Raw genomic sequence first — 14817 nt, 5'->3', positions numbered from 1 at the left:
CATCATTTATTTTTATGGCTCAGTAATATTCCGTTGTATGAATAAACAGGTGGAGAAAATATTTTGAACACCCAAAAGAGGATTGGGACTTTCATTTATCTGGCAAGTAGTTTTTTCCAAGTCCAAATACCTTGTGACAAGTTAGCTATGCCACCAAATAACAGCTATTTTCATTGCCAGGGAGTTGATAAACTCCCAGAGGACACTCTGGATAAAGGACCCAAGTCCAATTCTATCAGCGTAGGCTGAGGTTTATTTCTTAATGTGTTTGTTTATTGTTGATTTACTACTGTGGGAACTTTCTTGTTACACAGATTTTGGTGAACTATTGATTATAATGAGTTCTGCCCCTAAGTGATATGTGAGAACTTTGCTACTCTATCCTCTTACACAATAAGATCAGGCCCATGATTAGCACATTGAATATAAGGCCTATCCCTCATTTATAAAAGATGAAGAACCATTTATTATTTATGAAGGATTTTGAAAATTTGAAATCCAACCCTAGGTAACCACTAATCTACTTTCTGTCTCTATAGATTTGTCTATTCTGGACATTTCATATAAATGGAGTCATACAATATGTGGCCTTTTTGTGACTGGTTTCTTTCACTTAGCATAGTTTTAAGTTCATCCATGTTGTAGCATGTGTCAGTACTTCATTCCTTTTTCTGTCTCAATATTATTCCACTGTATGAATATACAACATTTGCTTATCCATTAACCAATTGATAGACATTTGGGTTGTTTTTACTTTTCAGCTATTATGAATAATACTTCTGTGAACTTTTGTGTAAAACTTCTTGTGGGACATACGTTTTCAATTCTCTTGGGTATACATACCTTGAAGTTGAATCACCAGAATATGCTAACCTTATGTTTCACTTTTTGAGGAATTGCCAAGCTGTTTTGCCAAGGAGCTGCACAATTTTATGTTCTCACCAGCAATGTATGAGGGTTCTAATTACTCCACATCCTCGCTCTTATTTGTTACTGTATTATTATTGCCATCGTAGTAGATGGAAAGTAGTATCTCATTGTGGTTTTGATTTGCATTTCCCTAATGACTAATGGTGTTGACCAACTTTTCATGTGCTTATGGGCTATTTGTTTATGTTCTTTGGAGAAATATTCCTTTGCCCATTTTTTAATCGGGTTGCTTATCTTTTTGTTGTTGACATGTAGGAATTCTTTATATATATATTCTGGATACTAGACCCTTATCAGATATATGATCTGCAACTATTTTCTATTTTCTCCCTTCTCGTGGGTTATCTTTATCTTTCTTGATAATGGTGTTTTGGTTTTTTTTTTCGCTGCGTGGTGTGGCTTGCGGGATTTTAGTTCCCCACGAGGGATTGAACCCAGGCCCTCGGCAGTGAAAGTGCCGAGTCCTAACCACTGGACCACCAGGGAGTTCCCTTGATAGTGTTCTTTGAAGCACAAAAATGATTCATTTTGACAAAGTCCAATTTACTGTTCTTCCTTTGGTTGCTTGTGCTTTAGTTGTGTCATGTCTATGAAACTATTGCCTAATCTAAGGTAACACATATTTACACCTAGGTTTTTTTCAGAGTTTTATAATTTTAGTTTTTACCTTTAGGTCTTTGATCCATTTTGAGTTAATTTTTGTATGTGGTGTGATGTAGTGGTCTAGTTTCATTCTCTTGCCATGTGGATATCCAGTTGTCCCAGCACTGTTTGTTTAAAGGAATTTTCTTACTCCCATTGAATTGTCTTGGCACCATTGTCAAAAAACAATTGATCATGGATATATATGGTTTATTTCTGGACACTGAATTCTGTTCCATTGATTTATATGTCTATCTTAATATCAGTACCACAGTCTTACTTGCAAACTGCATAATATACTTTTAGAGTTCTATTTTAATTTTACTCTTCAAGATTTCTCTTTACCCATTTGTGCAAGAAAATACTAAGGACAGTTACAACAAAAGCAAGATGCTGAACTTCACTCAGGTTGTCACTCATTAATGGTGTTCTGAAAAGACTTTAAAAAATGGAATAGAAAATAACTGTATTCAACACTTATCTTCAAGACAAGATAGATTTAGAGAAATTCTGGTTTTCCTTTTGAAAAATACAGTATTTGAAATTAACTCAATAAATGGGTTTAAATAGGTTGAACATAGCAGAAGAGAGAATTAATGAACTGTGTAGAAAATCAGGCTAAAGAAGGAAGAGCAAAAAGGATAAAAAGTGCAGAAAAGAGTGTACAAAGGACTTGGTGAAAGGTCTGAACTACTTGTAATTGGAGCCCAGGGAAAGGAGAGAGAGAACGAGGTTCAAAAGCAAACAAACAGGGCTTCCCTGGTGGCGCAGTGGTTGAGAGTCCGCCTGCCGATGCAGGGGACGCGGGTTCGTGCCCCGGTCCGGGAAGATCCCACATGACGCGGAGCGGCTGGGCCCGTGAGCCATGGCCGCTGAGCCTGCGCGTCCGGAGCCTGTGCTCCACATCGGGAGAGGCCACAACAGTGAGAGGCCCGCGTACCGCAAAAAAAAAAAAAAAAAAGCAAACAAACAGGCAAAGACAATATTTAATGAGTCAATGGCTAAGAATTTTACAAAACTGATGAAAGACTTCCAGAGTTCTCATAGTGTTCTGTCTTTTGATCTGGGTGCTGATTATGTGAGTGTGTATAACTTGTGAAAGTTTATTGAATGGCACACTCATGATTTGTGTACCTTTCTAGTACATATGTTATATTTCAATAAAATATTTTTTAAAAATCTAAGTGAATTGAACTATATACAGAATTCCCTAAATCAAAAGAAAATATGATTTTGTAAAAACTGAGTTTTCATAATACTCTGATATTGATATATTGATCATGTTGATTGATCTCTAATTTAAAAACTATTAAGAGAAATTAACAAATTTACTTTTCATTTTATGGGAAATTATTTCAGTGTAAGGTTAAATTACCTCAGCAGCAGACAGAATAAATTCATCTCTAATATTAAATGTGTTTAAGTGAGAAATATACTTTCAATCCTATTTTTTGCATATTCATAAAAATTGTCCATCCTATTTTTAGAAGGAAAAACCTTTAACTTCTCCCTATTGTGTAAAAAGATCATAAAAATGTCGACTTGAATACTCTTAATGTACTGTGTTCCTGAACACAGTCTTCCAAAGTAACTAGCCTTGCCTTTTTTGGGTTTTGTTTTGTATATTCTGTGACCTTTTGTGATCAATAAATATTAAATATCTTTCCTATGTGATATTGATTCTCTTTTTCTTTATTTTTTTCCTCAGTCCTGGCTACTGAAAAGAAATTAAGTTTTTAAGTGTGGTAAACAGTATAAGTATAGAGAAAGTAAAAAATCTCCGTCTATCCACATCCCCCCACCCTCCCAACCAACTATCTTGTTGTTAGGAGGGATTTTTTTTTTTTTTAAATAGCTTTACATAGAACACCTTTCTATACCAAAATTGAACTGGATAACAGTAAAGTATCTTTTAAATCCTTGATTCCTTTACTGAGGGCATATTAGATAGTAAGAACTTTATTTGAAAGTAAGCTGAAATTAGAGACAAGCCTTTCGAATGTGTAAAAATTACAAGATTATCCTTTCTTCCAGATTTTGTATCAGATTGTACCATCTCATAAACTGATGTTAGAATTCCATAGATTACTGAGAAAATCAGGTAAGTAGTTTGTTTTAAATCTCTTTGTGCAGACAAGCTGTAGACTGGGGCTCAGCAGACTGTGGCTATGGGCCAGATCCACCTCTTGCCTGGTTTTTTTTTTAATATTTCTTCCTTCCTTCCTTCCTTTCCTTCTTTTCTTTCTTTCTTTCTGCATTGGGTCTTCATTGCTGCACCCGGGCATTCTCTAGTTACGGCAAGTGGGGACTACTCTTGGTTGCAGTGCGCGGGCTTCTCATTGCGGTGGCTTCTCTTTGTTGCGGAGCACGGGCTCTAGGCGCACAGGTTTCAGTAGTTGTGGCGCGCAGCCTCAGTAGTTGTGGCGCATGGGTTTAGTTGCTCCGTGGCATGTGTGATCTTCCTGGAACAGTGGTAGAACCTGTGTCCCCTGCATTGGCAGGCGGATTCTTAATCACTGCACCACCAGGGAAGTCCCCTCTTGCCTGTTTCCATAAATCAAGTTCTGTGGGAGCACAGCCATGTCCATTTATTTATATACATAAATGTAAAAGCAGTCTATGGCTGCTTTTGCCCTACGACAGTAGTGTTGAGTAGTTATGACAACCTGTAAGGCTTGCAAAACTTAAATAGTGTCTGGCCCTTTACAGAAAAAGTGTGCTGACCTCTGCTATAGAATTAAGGCAATGGTTGCAAAAGAAAAACGGCTTCAATTTATATGATTCAGCTCATTTTAATCTTTACTGGGATTCAGCTCAGTATAGAAAAGAAAATAATTCTTCATAGGAAATCTGCTTGCTAAGTCCAGTAGGTACTGGGACTACCTCGGTTCTTCTCCTAATAGAAGAGAACATATGTAAAATGCCCAAATAGGGCCGGTACCGTAAGTAATGTTCTCAGTAGTATAAACCCATATAGAGGTCAGACTCACCACCCTGCGTTCATTAATGTGGACTAAATTATCGAATTCTTCAGATTCATCACAGGAGAGTATGATCATAATGAATTGTTTTAAACTGTTAATCAAACTAGAAGGCTTATGATTCAGTGATACTTTATCCGTGGAATCTAATCTTTTAGCTTTGCGCTCTTCAGTGCTTTCTGTAAACTCTTAACTGTTGTGACCATTGCAGAAAACGAAGAACACCATAAACTGGGGTTGGAGGTATTATTTGGAGTCTTAGATTTTGCTGGATGCACTAAAAATATTACTGCTTGGAAATATTTGGCAAAATATCTCAGACAGACTTTAATGGGGTAAGTAAGAAACATACAGTGTATATTACTGGATCAGCGTAATGTTTTATAATATTTTAGCTAATAAAGTTCTTTGTTTATGTTTTTGGATTTCTTGAACTGTATCTTCAGCTGTTTTCTTCTGAATACGTCAGAAGAACAGGAAATAGGAAGTCACAAGTAAAACATACAAAAATTCTATCCAGATTTTTTGTGCTATCAAAATGGATAATAGCCCTTACCACTATTCTGCTAAGAGCTAAGTTTGTGCTTTTTAATGGGAAATAGGGACCAGAAGGGGTCACCTCCACTCTTCACTATATTCTTTATAAAGCTGTTTGTGATTTGTGTCATCAACTTGTAAGATCACATGGGAAGCAGCTTTTCTCCCAACAGTTCTCAGTCATTTTCAGTGGGTTTTTTTAGGACCTCATAAAATCGTCACGGTTATTCATTCAGCAAATATTTAAGTCCCTTGTGAGCTGGGTATCTAAAGCAATCCCTCTGATCAAAATAATCATCAGTGCCACATTTTGAGTAAAAAAAAAAAGGAGTGGCCCTTGTCATTTTTACCTTGTGTGTGAGAGAATAAAGGATATCACAAAAATTAAATTTCATTGATTTATTTTATCCATTTTAGTTGCTTAGGAAATTCATTATCAGTGGGAACTTGCTTCAGGCTTCAGACCTGACTTGACCTTACAACAGTCTTGATTAGGAAGTATTTTTGGTGTGATATGTTGATGTACTTACTGTAAACCACTTTCCAAATCTAAAGCACTGTACAAACCCTTACTAACCCGAAGGTTCTTTTTTTTATTATTATTATTATTTTTTGCGGTACGCGGGCCTCTCACTGTTGTGGCCTCTCCCATCGCGGAGCACAGGCTCTGGACGCGCAGGCTCAGCGGCCATGGCTCACGGTCCCAGCTGCTCCGCGGCATGTGGGATCTTCCCGGACCGGGGCACGAACCCGTGTCCCCTGCATCGGCAGGCGGGCTCTCAATCGACCACTGCGCCACCAGGGAAGCCCCCACACGCTTCTTGAAGGCAGAGAAATGTGCTGCTCACTTTTTAAACCTCTAGAAGTTCTGCCACAGGGGCAAATAGGTACTAAATAAGACTTTGCTCTATTAAATTATTGAGGAATACTTAGCATTGCCTGGGTTTAACTGTCAAACCTATGTGTTCCTGTGTTTGTATAATAATGCCATCTCAATTTGGATAGTAATTCTTTGTAGCATATAATTTTAAAGTAAGGTTTTGAAGTAACTTTTAAGAAATAAATAACAATAGCTAACATTTGTTGAAAATTTACTTTGTACCAGACAGCATGCAAAGAGCTTTATATGACACTTGCTATACTATGGACCAGTTTAATCCTAATAACAATGCTACGAGATGGGCACCATTAATATCCTCAAGGAAATTGAGGCTCAGAGAGATTAAGCAACTTGTCGAAGATCACATAGATAGTAGATGGAAGATCTGGGATTTGAATCTGAGGTTTTGACCTTAGAGTCTATGCTGTTAACTGCTGTGCTATACTGAACTGGCTCTTTCATTAAATGGAAAATGGGAAGTAGAGATCAAAGAGGACAAAAAAGGATTTGCTTTCATGTGTGTGCTATGCCATGGCCATACTCAGAAGCTAGTTTGGAAACATCTTCCTTGTCATCTTTGCACAGACCCTACTTAAGTTCAGATTCTGACACTATAGTTCTGTCTCCATCACTGACCTTCCCTTTTGACATTTTTCTTTTCCAGTAGTCATCTTGCCTGGGTTCAGGAAGAGTGGAACTCCAGGAAAAACTGGTGGCCAAGCTTTCACTTCAGCTACTTTCTGGCAAAAAGTGATTGGAAGGAAGATAAAACTTTGGCTTGTGAGAAAGCTTTGGTAGCTGGGTTATTGTTAGGAAGAGGTACATGTTTTGTTTTCTTTTTATCTAGCCATAACTTTCAGGTGATTTTGAAATTACAAGGTGTGACCATTCATTCATATTAGAGTTTACCTAAACAGTATCTAAGGGTATTAGATGCTGGAAAAATAACTGCTGAGTGGAAAAATGAATACTGAATTCGGGCCAGGTGATCTGCTTGTAGGGAATTTCCATGGATTAGAAACAGTGATTTCATATTGTTGATCGTCATTGGTTTTTATGCTCTAACTTGAGTATCTTTAGGGGCCATTAAGATAAAGGATGCACCGTTTTCACAGCAAATGACCATTTGGCTGTGCTGTAGAGAAAGTTTACTGAGATTATCTACTATATTAGACATAGAAAAATATTCTTTATTGACCTCATTTTTTTATGACAGCTTTATGTTATTTATATTTACTTACCTGTTGCTGTAAGGATGAGACATTTTCTTCCCTTCAGAAAAGAAAAAAACCCTCCTGTTAACTTACTTAAAAGTTCTCTTAAAAGAAAGGGAAATTGGTCTTTTCTTTGGGGAGTATCTTGGCTGTTAAAACTCTTACCTGCTTTGTACCACTGAAATACAGAAAGGTAGCCAGTACTGAAATGAGACTGCCACAGAACGTGTCCAGAGGTGAAGAAAGTGACCTCACAGTGGCCATGAGTAAGCGCTGTGTGGCCAGGGAGTTTAAGTACCCTAAAGAGATTCTTCAGGTCGGTTTAGATAGAATTTGTATTGATTTGGAATTAGTATTCTCAGTTAATGTTTCAGATGGTTACTTGGATTAGTAAAGTACTGATTTTATGGGAGGAAAGGGATTAGTAAACATGAAAGTAGTTTTAAAAATTTCTCTCTGATGTGCTGATGACAAGAAACAAATGTGATTTGGACTGTGGCTTTCTGCTTTACGAGTGTAGAGGTTTCTGGTACAGATATCAAAAGGTACCTGTCTGAAGACCTGGGTTAACTTTCCAATTCTGTCCCTTACTTGCCATGTCACTTAGGTCAGCAGTTAACCTTTGGGAGCCTTCTGTTTGAGATGGGCAGTGTAGCACCTGCCCTGTTTGCTTACAGGATTGTTGTAAGCATCACACAAACATCACATCAAAGTGCTTTATACATTCTGAGGCCTCCTGCGAATATCAGGCGTAAAATGTCTGAGAATGGGCTCACCTTTTCTTCTTTCAGGGTGTTAGTATGGGGGTTGAGTCAGTCTCTTGGGAGTTGTGCTGGGTTTTGTTCTGGGTTACCCTCATTACATCCTGGGATTCGAATTTTAGTCGTGGCCTCCCTTTGCTTTGTGCTTGGAGTAGGGTACGGTGGCTGCCCTTCCTCCCATGCTCTGCTCAAGGGGAACCAGGCCCATTTCTCCTTGGAGGGGCCTTTCCTCCCAACAGTTCAGGCTGCTTGGCTGCCCTGTGACTTTAGCTTGGTGGGCTTGAAGTTAGGAATTGTAGTTTATTTGGCTTTTTCTCTGTGTTAGATCGGTAGCAGAGTTTCTTCCAGTTTTCTGTATTCGAGACAGAAGCAGAAATCTGCGTACGAAGTATTTTGTTTTTGCTAAAGTGGTAGATGTGTTTAGAAACACAAATTATTATAGTAACACCACACACACCACTGCTTCCCGGCTAATAAAATATTAGCAGTTCTCACCTTCTGTTTTCAGGGATAATAAAATTGTTACTCTAGGTACAATATATATTCTAGCAGTTTCCCAGAGAATATGAATAAATGCAAGCTGAGACTGTAATAAAATTAATTTTTCCTATTGTTTTTTATGGTCTCATTTATTAAATAGAGAAAATCTCTTATAATATCCAGTTTACATTTTTCTTACAGGAATTTGATTCATGTCTCTGAAGTACTTAACTAGTGATCCTCTTAGCATTGTAAGACTATGAAAAGCAGGTAGAACTTCTGATGAGCACCTTTGGCATATCTGCATGATCACCATCCAGCTGCCTGCTAGATGGCGGGAATGACTAGATTAAATTTTTGATTTCTTCTAACCTATGATTTGTTTATTCTAATTCTTCACATCATGGTTTTCTACAGAGAACCTCCTTACTGTCATAGATGCGTCTTTGGCTCTTTTACCAACTTATCATTGAGAAGGAAGCTCTAGTAGTTTGCTTCTGGAGAAGGCTCATTTAATATATGAATATATATAATATGCATATCACCTTAACTAAGGTTTAGGAGGGAAGGTAGAAAACAAGCTAAAGTATATGCTTTAATTGTGATGCATCAGAAATATTTTTGTATGTAGGAAGCAGTACATTTCATTGGTGACCGCTCTGAGAATGGGCTTAGACATATTGGTATAGATAATACAAATCCGTCTACTTTTATATTTATCAGTATGCCAGAGTTGAAGCAAAATTTTTTAAATGTAGAAATATACTTGAAGAATTTGATGATAAGTATTAAAACTTTTTATTTTGCCTTGTTTTGTTTCTTAGGTTGTAGATATTTTCGGAATATTTCAAAACAAGATCATCAGGTCTTAAAGAAGAAAATTAAGCAGGTGAAGAAGTCAGTGAAAAAATACAGCATTGTAAATCCAGGACTCTGATAACTGAATTTTAGTTACTTCAGATTAGTAGCTGCAGAGTAGTAACTCAGTTGATAGCTTTAAATGTATTTATTTATTTGGTATTTTAAGAAGGTAGCTTATTTGGCTATGAAAAAGTTATATATTTAATATTTTCTTTTACTATCAGTTATAGCTAGAGAAATAGTGTCATTGCCTTTGCTCTTTGTAAATATATTTTTTCTTTTTTTCATACTGTTAAATGTAACATTTACTAAGGAATAATCTTCAAATAAAAATATATTTGTTTAATCAGAGCATATAGCTCTACAGCAGTTATTGCTATTTGCAGATAATTTGCCTCTGATAACTGTGTAATAAAATACAACTTGTGGGACTATTAAATGAATGTGTGTATTTTAGATGCTAAATGATCCATGTTAGGTTTACCACCATGAAGAATATATTGGTGATGAGTTCTGTTAAGGAAACAGAGAAAGATTTAGAAAAGAACTCCTCCTCTTTCTCTTTTGGTAGTAAGACATGGCAGTGTGGGGTTAAGTGACCTCTGGTAGAGAGCTACCTTTGACTCTGGAGGACTCATTTGGGTCAGAGAGGGTAGGAGGGGCCTGGTTGCTTTTAGCTGGCACTGGCCTGACTTTAAAGGATTCTAGCTTTGTTGGTTTGCTTGTTTGCCTTGCACAGCAATCTAAGACATGCTCTAGAACTGCTGTGTCCCTCTCCTTTCTCTTGGAAACCAGAATGCAGCAGTAGGTAGCTGGACAGTGGAGAAGTCGTGTCCCAGGGTCATACAGGAAGCCCATTGGGAAAGCTTCACTCAGAAGCCAACAACAACTTTCCTGGAATATCAGCTGAGGTTTATAATATGTTGTGGTAACTGGTGGAGTAAGTGCTTCTTGAAAACTGTCTTGGCTCATATACATTTACTGTCCAGATAACTAGTATTTGAGTTCCATGAAGGCTCCCTAACTTCAGAGCAAGTCCGATATTAAGATGGCAAACCACATGTTTTCCCCATTGGCTTATATTCCTACCAATTTCAAACCATCTGTCAGAAAATTAGGGGACAAATTATGCTTTGTCAATAATTTAATTCGATATTTTATACTTTGTAAATAAATGACTATCAACAAATAACTACCCAACTTTATAATATTTGTGTGAAACAAGTAGGTGCCCCACAGAACCAAAGTAAAGCAAGTGAAAACTACCAATGAATAGGGCCGGCTTCACCACTGGGAGTCCATGCTTGGGTGGTAAAGGAGTTTCGTATAAGATCAACACTATAAGGGTGAAATTCCCAGAGGGTGTGGACAAAATCTCAAAGCCTAAGCCAAGATCGTCAGGGCATCTACTCCCTGAAACCTATAGTCAAAAACTCTAAAATAGGGTTTATGAATTCTCATGATCCCTAGCAGGATGGAGGTGAGAATGAAGGAGAAATGAGTAGATATGGTTATCGAATGTTTATATCTAATTGCGCAATAAGAGCAATGTGAAATTTTTTTCAACTGTGAAATGTTTTTAAGCCCACTAAAATTAAAGCTAGTTTCATGAGTCATAATGGCTAAAATTTATCAAGCACTTTGGGCTTTACATTTCACCATCTCATCACTGCAGTCCTATGAATTATCCCTATCTTAACAAGAAAGAAAGTGGTGTCTTCAGAGATTCAGTAACTTGCCCAGGGTCACGGCTGGTAGGTGCTGGCTCCAGGACTACAACCTGATCAGTGTGGTTCCAGAGGTCACACTCTGTCTGTGCTATGTGTACTGCCTTCCAGTGTAGTCATGTTTATAACCTGTAGCGCCCTGAGCTAGGGAGCAGGAAAAAGCATAGAGGGAATCCATCACCCAGCCTTTCTCCTGGGCATGGAAGGTTCCCTCTCTGTGTCCTCACCGATCCCTCCCCATACAGCCTCTTGTGAAATCACCATATTGTTTAATGGTCTTTGTACATCCGTCTTTCTCAGTAGTATATTACCTAGCCTTAATAATCTCCATATCACCAACACCTAACAGAATTTCTGGCTTATTAAATATTGAGTAGAACTGAATGAAAATTTATGAAAGCTATGGACTGAGTGCGCCTGTCCCATAGGCATTAATAATCTTGGTGAATTTCTGCATTGGGAGTGCAGAGTCTTACCCACTGGACCACCAGGGAAGTTCGTGTACTTTCTTTTTAAAAAAATATTTTTATACATCATGATGGAATGAGATGCAATTCAGAACACCTAAATTTTCTTGCCATCTTTTGCAGTCACCTAAAGCGTGACCCTAAATGTTCATGAAACCTCTCAGACTTAAGCCACTTGTCTATACATTGGTAATGGCATATCTACCCTGCTTAGTTAATAGAATTATTGTGAAGATCACATGAGATGAAGTGAGAAAATACTTCATAAACTATAGTACATAATACAAATGAGAAGAATTGTTAATACTTTCCCTAAGCTCAAACGTGCCTGCTCATTTTCAGACTGTGAGAGGAGGCAGATAGATGCCAGAGAAATCAGTAAACTATATGCGAGGCTACTGCGCTGGAGCATTTCTTTTTATATTGTTTCTATGTTATTCCATGACCTGATTCTAGGATAAACACCAGACTGTTAACCTCTCAGTATCGATTTTAAAAGGCATTTGCTGGGCTTCCCTGGTGGCACAGTGGTTAAGAATCCACCTGCCAATGCAGGAGACACAGGTTCGAACCCTGGCCCATGTGCCACAACTACTGAGCCTACAAGCCACAACGACTGAAGCCCATGCGCCTAGAGCCCGTGCTCTGCAACAAGAGAAGCCACCGCAATGAGAAGCCCGCGCACCGCAATGAAGAGTAGCCCCCGCTCGCCGCAACTAGAGAAAGCCCACGCGCAGCAATGAAGACCCAATACAGCCCCAAATAAATAAATAAATAGATTTATTTTTTTTTTAGAGGCACTTGCCATAGGAAACAATGTGTGTGTGTGTGTGTGTGTAGCTGCTATGGGATGAATTGTGTGTCCCAAAAAAGATGCATTGAAATCCTAACCCCCAGTACCTCAGAATGTGACTTTATTTGGAGATTGGATCTTTATAGAGGTAATCAAGTTAAAATAAGACCATTAAAGTGAGTGCTAATCTGACTGATGTCTTTATAAAAGGGGAAATTTGGACACAGACATGCACACAGGGAGAAAGTTGTGTGAACACAACGACAGTTATTGAGGTGATGTATCTACAAGCTAAGGAATGCAAAACATTGCTGGTAAACCCCGAAAAGCTAGGGGAGGGACGTGGGCCAGATTCTCCCTCCTGGCCCTCAGAAGGAACCCACCCTGCCGACACCTTGATCTCAGACTTCCAGCCTCCAGAACTGTGAGACAATAAATGTCTGTTATTGAAGTCTCGCAGTTTGTGATACTTTGTTACGGCATCCCTAGCAAACTAATACAATAATTTTTGTTTGTTTGTGGTTTTTTTTGCGGTACGCGGGCCTCTCACTGTTGTGGCCTCTCCTGTTGCGGAGCACAGGCTCCGGACGCGCAGGCTCAGCGGCCATGGATCACGGGCCCAGCCGCTCCACGGCATGTGGGATCCTCCCGGACCGGGGCACGAACTCGTGTCCCCTGCATCGGCAGGCGGACTCTCAACCACTGCGCCACCGGGGAAGCCCTAATACAATAATTTTTAAAGAAAACATCATGCCTGCTTCAAAAGTGAGAGCTAAAGTGATTTCAGATACTCAGTCTTGGCCCAGCTGGTGGTTCCAGGTTTATCTCCTAAGCTCACCTCACAGTCAAAATTTGTCATCCGTTCTTCCCCATCTGTACCTTATCTCAATACCCTGCTCAACCTTCATTAAGATTTTTTTCTTTGCCCCCTCCAGCCTGATGTCATCTCTCCCTCCTTGGAATCCACTGGCAGTTTGTTCCTTCCTTATTATCTTAATATAATCTACCTTGTATTATTTGGAAACTTATTTTAACTTTTCTTCTCAGAGCATAAATTTCTTGAAAAAGTTTGTTTCGTGCATCAGTTTTCTGTTCAACATTCCTCTTCCAGCATAACGCTTTGCACATGCTCATACAAACCTACTGAACTGACGTTGAGACATCTATCATAAAATTAATTACTGCATAATTATTATATAACCACATGTATTATGGTATTATATCTAAAATATTATGCAGTCCCATCTGAAATATTACATATTTTAATAATGAGAAATTCGTGCTGTCATTACATCTGATGGGACCTGCAAGCCAATCTCTCCCTGCTAATTTTGTAATCACTGTGCCCCAAGCAATAAGGTCTGATTTACATGTCCTGGGTAGGTAGGAAGATTTGTGTCTTCATATGTCTAAGTTTATTTTTTTAATGCCGAGTTCTAATTCTGTAAACAGAATCATTTAGAATTATTTTCCAAAAAGGAGGCATTCCTTTGGACTCAATTTGTTTTTTCATGGCAAAGGAAAACTGAGACAAACGTTAGTACAATCAGAAAGTACTCTCAGGTCCTACACGGAACAAGAGAATACACTCATTCTTACACGTCACAGGGTAAACGGTCACCTCCCATTTCTGAGAAGGCCTCAGGGCTGAGGATTCACTGGCCGAAGTTGGTCCAAGTGTAGCTCCTCCCGCCCAAGGCTTCCAGAGCAATGACATTATCTGACCTTGGAGCAAACAACCCCGTGGAATCAGCACAGCCACCAGTGAATTACTGCTGCTGTTATTATGTTTTAAAAAGCAACATTCAACGAGGTATGATGTTGAACAGCACCCCCAGGAGAGCAGGGCTGTTTGGGGATCATTCTAAGGACACCCTCCCCTTGACTTTTCTCTTAGTTACAAAAACGTTGCTTGTATTTTAAGAGCTATTTTGGGCTTTCATAATCCAGAGCACCATGAGCACAGCCTTGGCTAGATTGAGGCTCAGTGGTCCCTTCTTTGTGACGCTCTGGCGAAGGCTATTGGTGGTGGTGGTGATGGGGAGCCAGTGAGAAGAATCTTTGACTTTGTCTGCATTTCAAAGGGCGGTTTTTGCCAGTAGGGACATTTCAGGCTGGAGTGAAACCGTGGAAAATACCCAAAGGAAAGTGAGCTCAGGTACCAAATGTTCCCTGTGAGCCTGAGCCCCTGTTCGTGCCTCTGTTTGGGTTTGGGGCCGTGTGAGTTTGGGGTGCCGTGTCCTTTATCACACATTCAAGAAATATTTATCAAAGGCCCGTTATGTGCCAGGGACATGTATAAAGCAAAACATGTATCAGGATTCTTCAGTACTAATGTTGAAACATATGCTAAGTGAGGAGGGATGCCCCAAAGCAAGTACAGATTTGGCAAAAATAAAAAACCCAGATGTTCTGTGCTTCCTGATGAAACTGTCCCTAAAAGTCCTTGCCGATGCCGTGTTTTCACCAGGCCACCCTCCCTCCTTTTCCTTCACCATCTCCTCTTTTTTTTTTTCTTTTCTTTCAGTTTTATTGTGTTACAGC

The 14817-nt window shown here is 38.9% G+C and overlaps 1 protein-coding gene across 6 annotated transcripts in view; it reads left to right on the top strand.

Annotated features, from left to right (window-relative positions):
• Positions 1 to 9632, top strand: part of TAF1A (TATA-box binding protein associated factor, RNA polymerase I subunit A) — a 34331-nt gene extending 24699 nt beyond the window's left edge. For 5 of the 6 annotated variants that reach the window (XM_007127486.2, XM_007127484.2, XM_055084029.1 and 2 more), the window contains 4 exons: positions 3607 to 3673; positions 4765 to 4888; positions 6635 to 6789; positions 9250 to 9632. In XM_007127486.2, the coding sequence (XP_007127548.1) occupies positions 3607 to 3673; positions 4765 to 4888; positions 6635 to 6789; positions 9250 to 9362 (459 nt within the window). In that variant the 3' untranslated portion in view covers positions 9363 to 9632. The remainder of the gene's footprint in view (positions 1 to 3606; positions 3674 to 4764; positions 4889 to 6634; positions 6790 to 9249) is intronic. The other variant, XM_055084030.1, reaches the window with a different exon arrangement.
• Positions 9633 to 14817: the final 5185 nt, after the last annotated feature.

The sequence above is a fragment of the Physeter macrocephalus genome, chromosome 4 (assembly GCF_002837175.3).
Source record: "Physeter macrocephalus isolate SW-GA chromosome 4, ASM283717v5, whole genome shotgun sequence".
Taxonomy (NCBI): domain Eukaryota; kingdom Metazoa; phylum Chordata; class Mammalia; order Artiodactyla; family Physeteridae; genus Physeter; species Physeter macrocephalus.
Note: the sequence above shows the minus strand (reverse complement) of the source record. Positions and strands in the feature narration are given on the sequence as shown.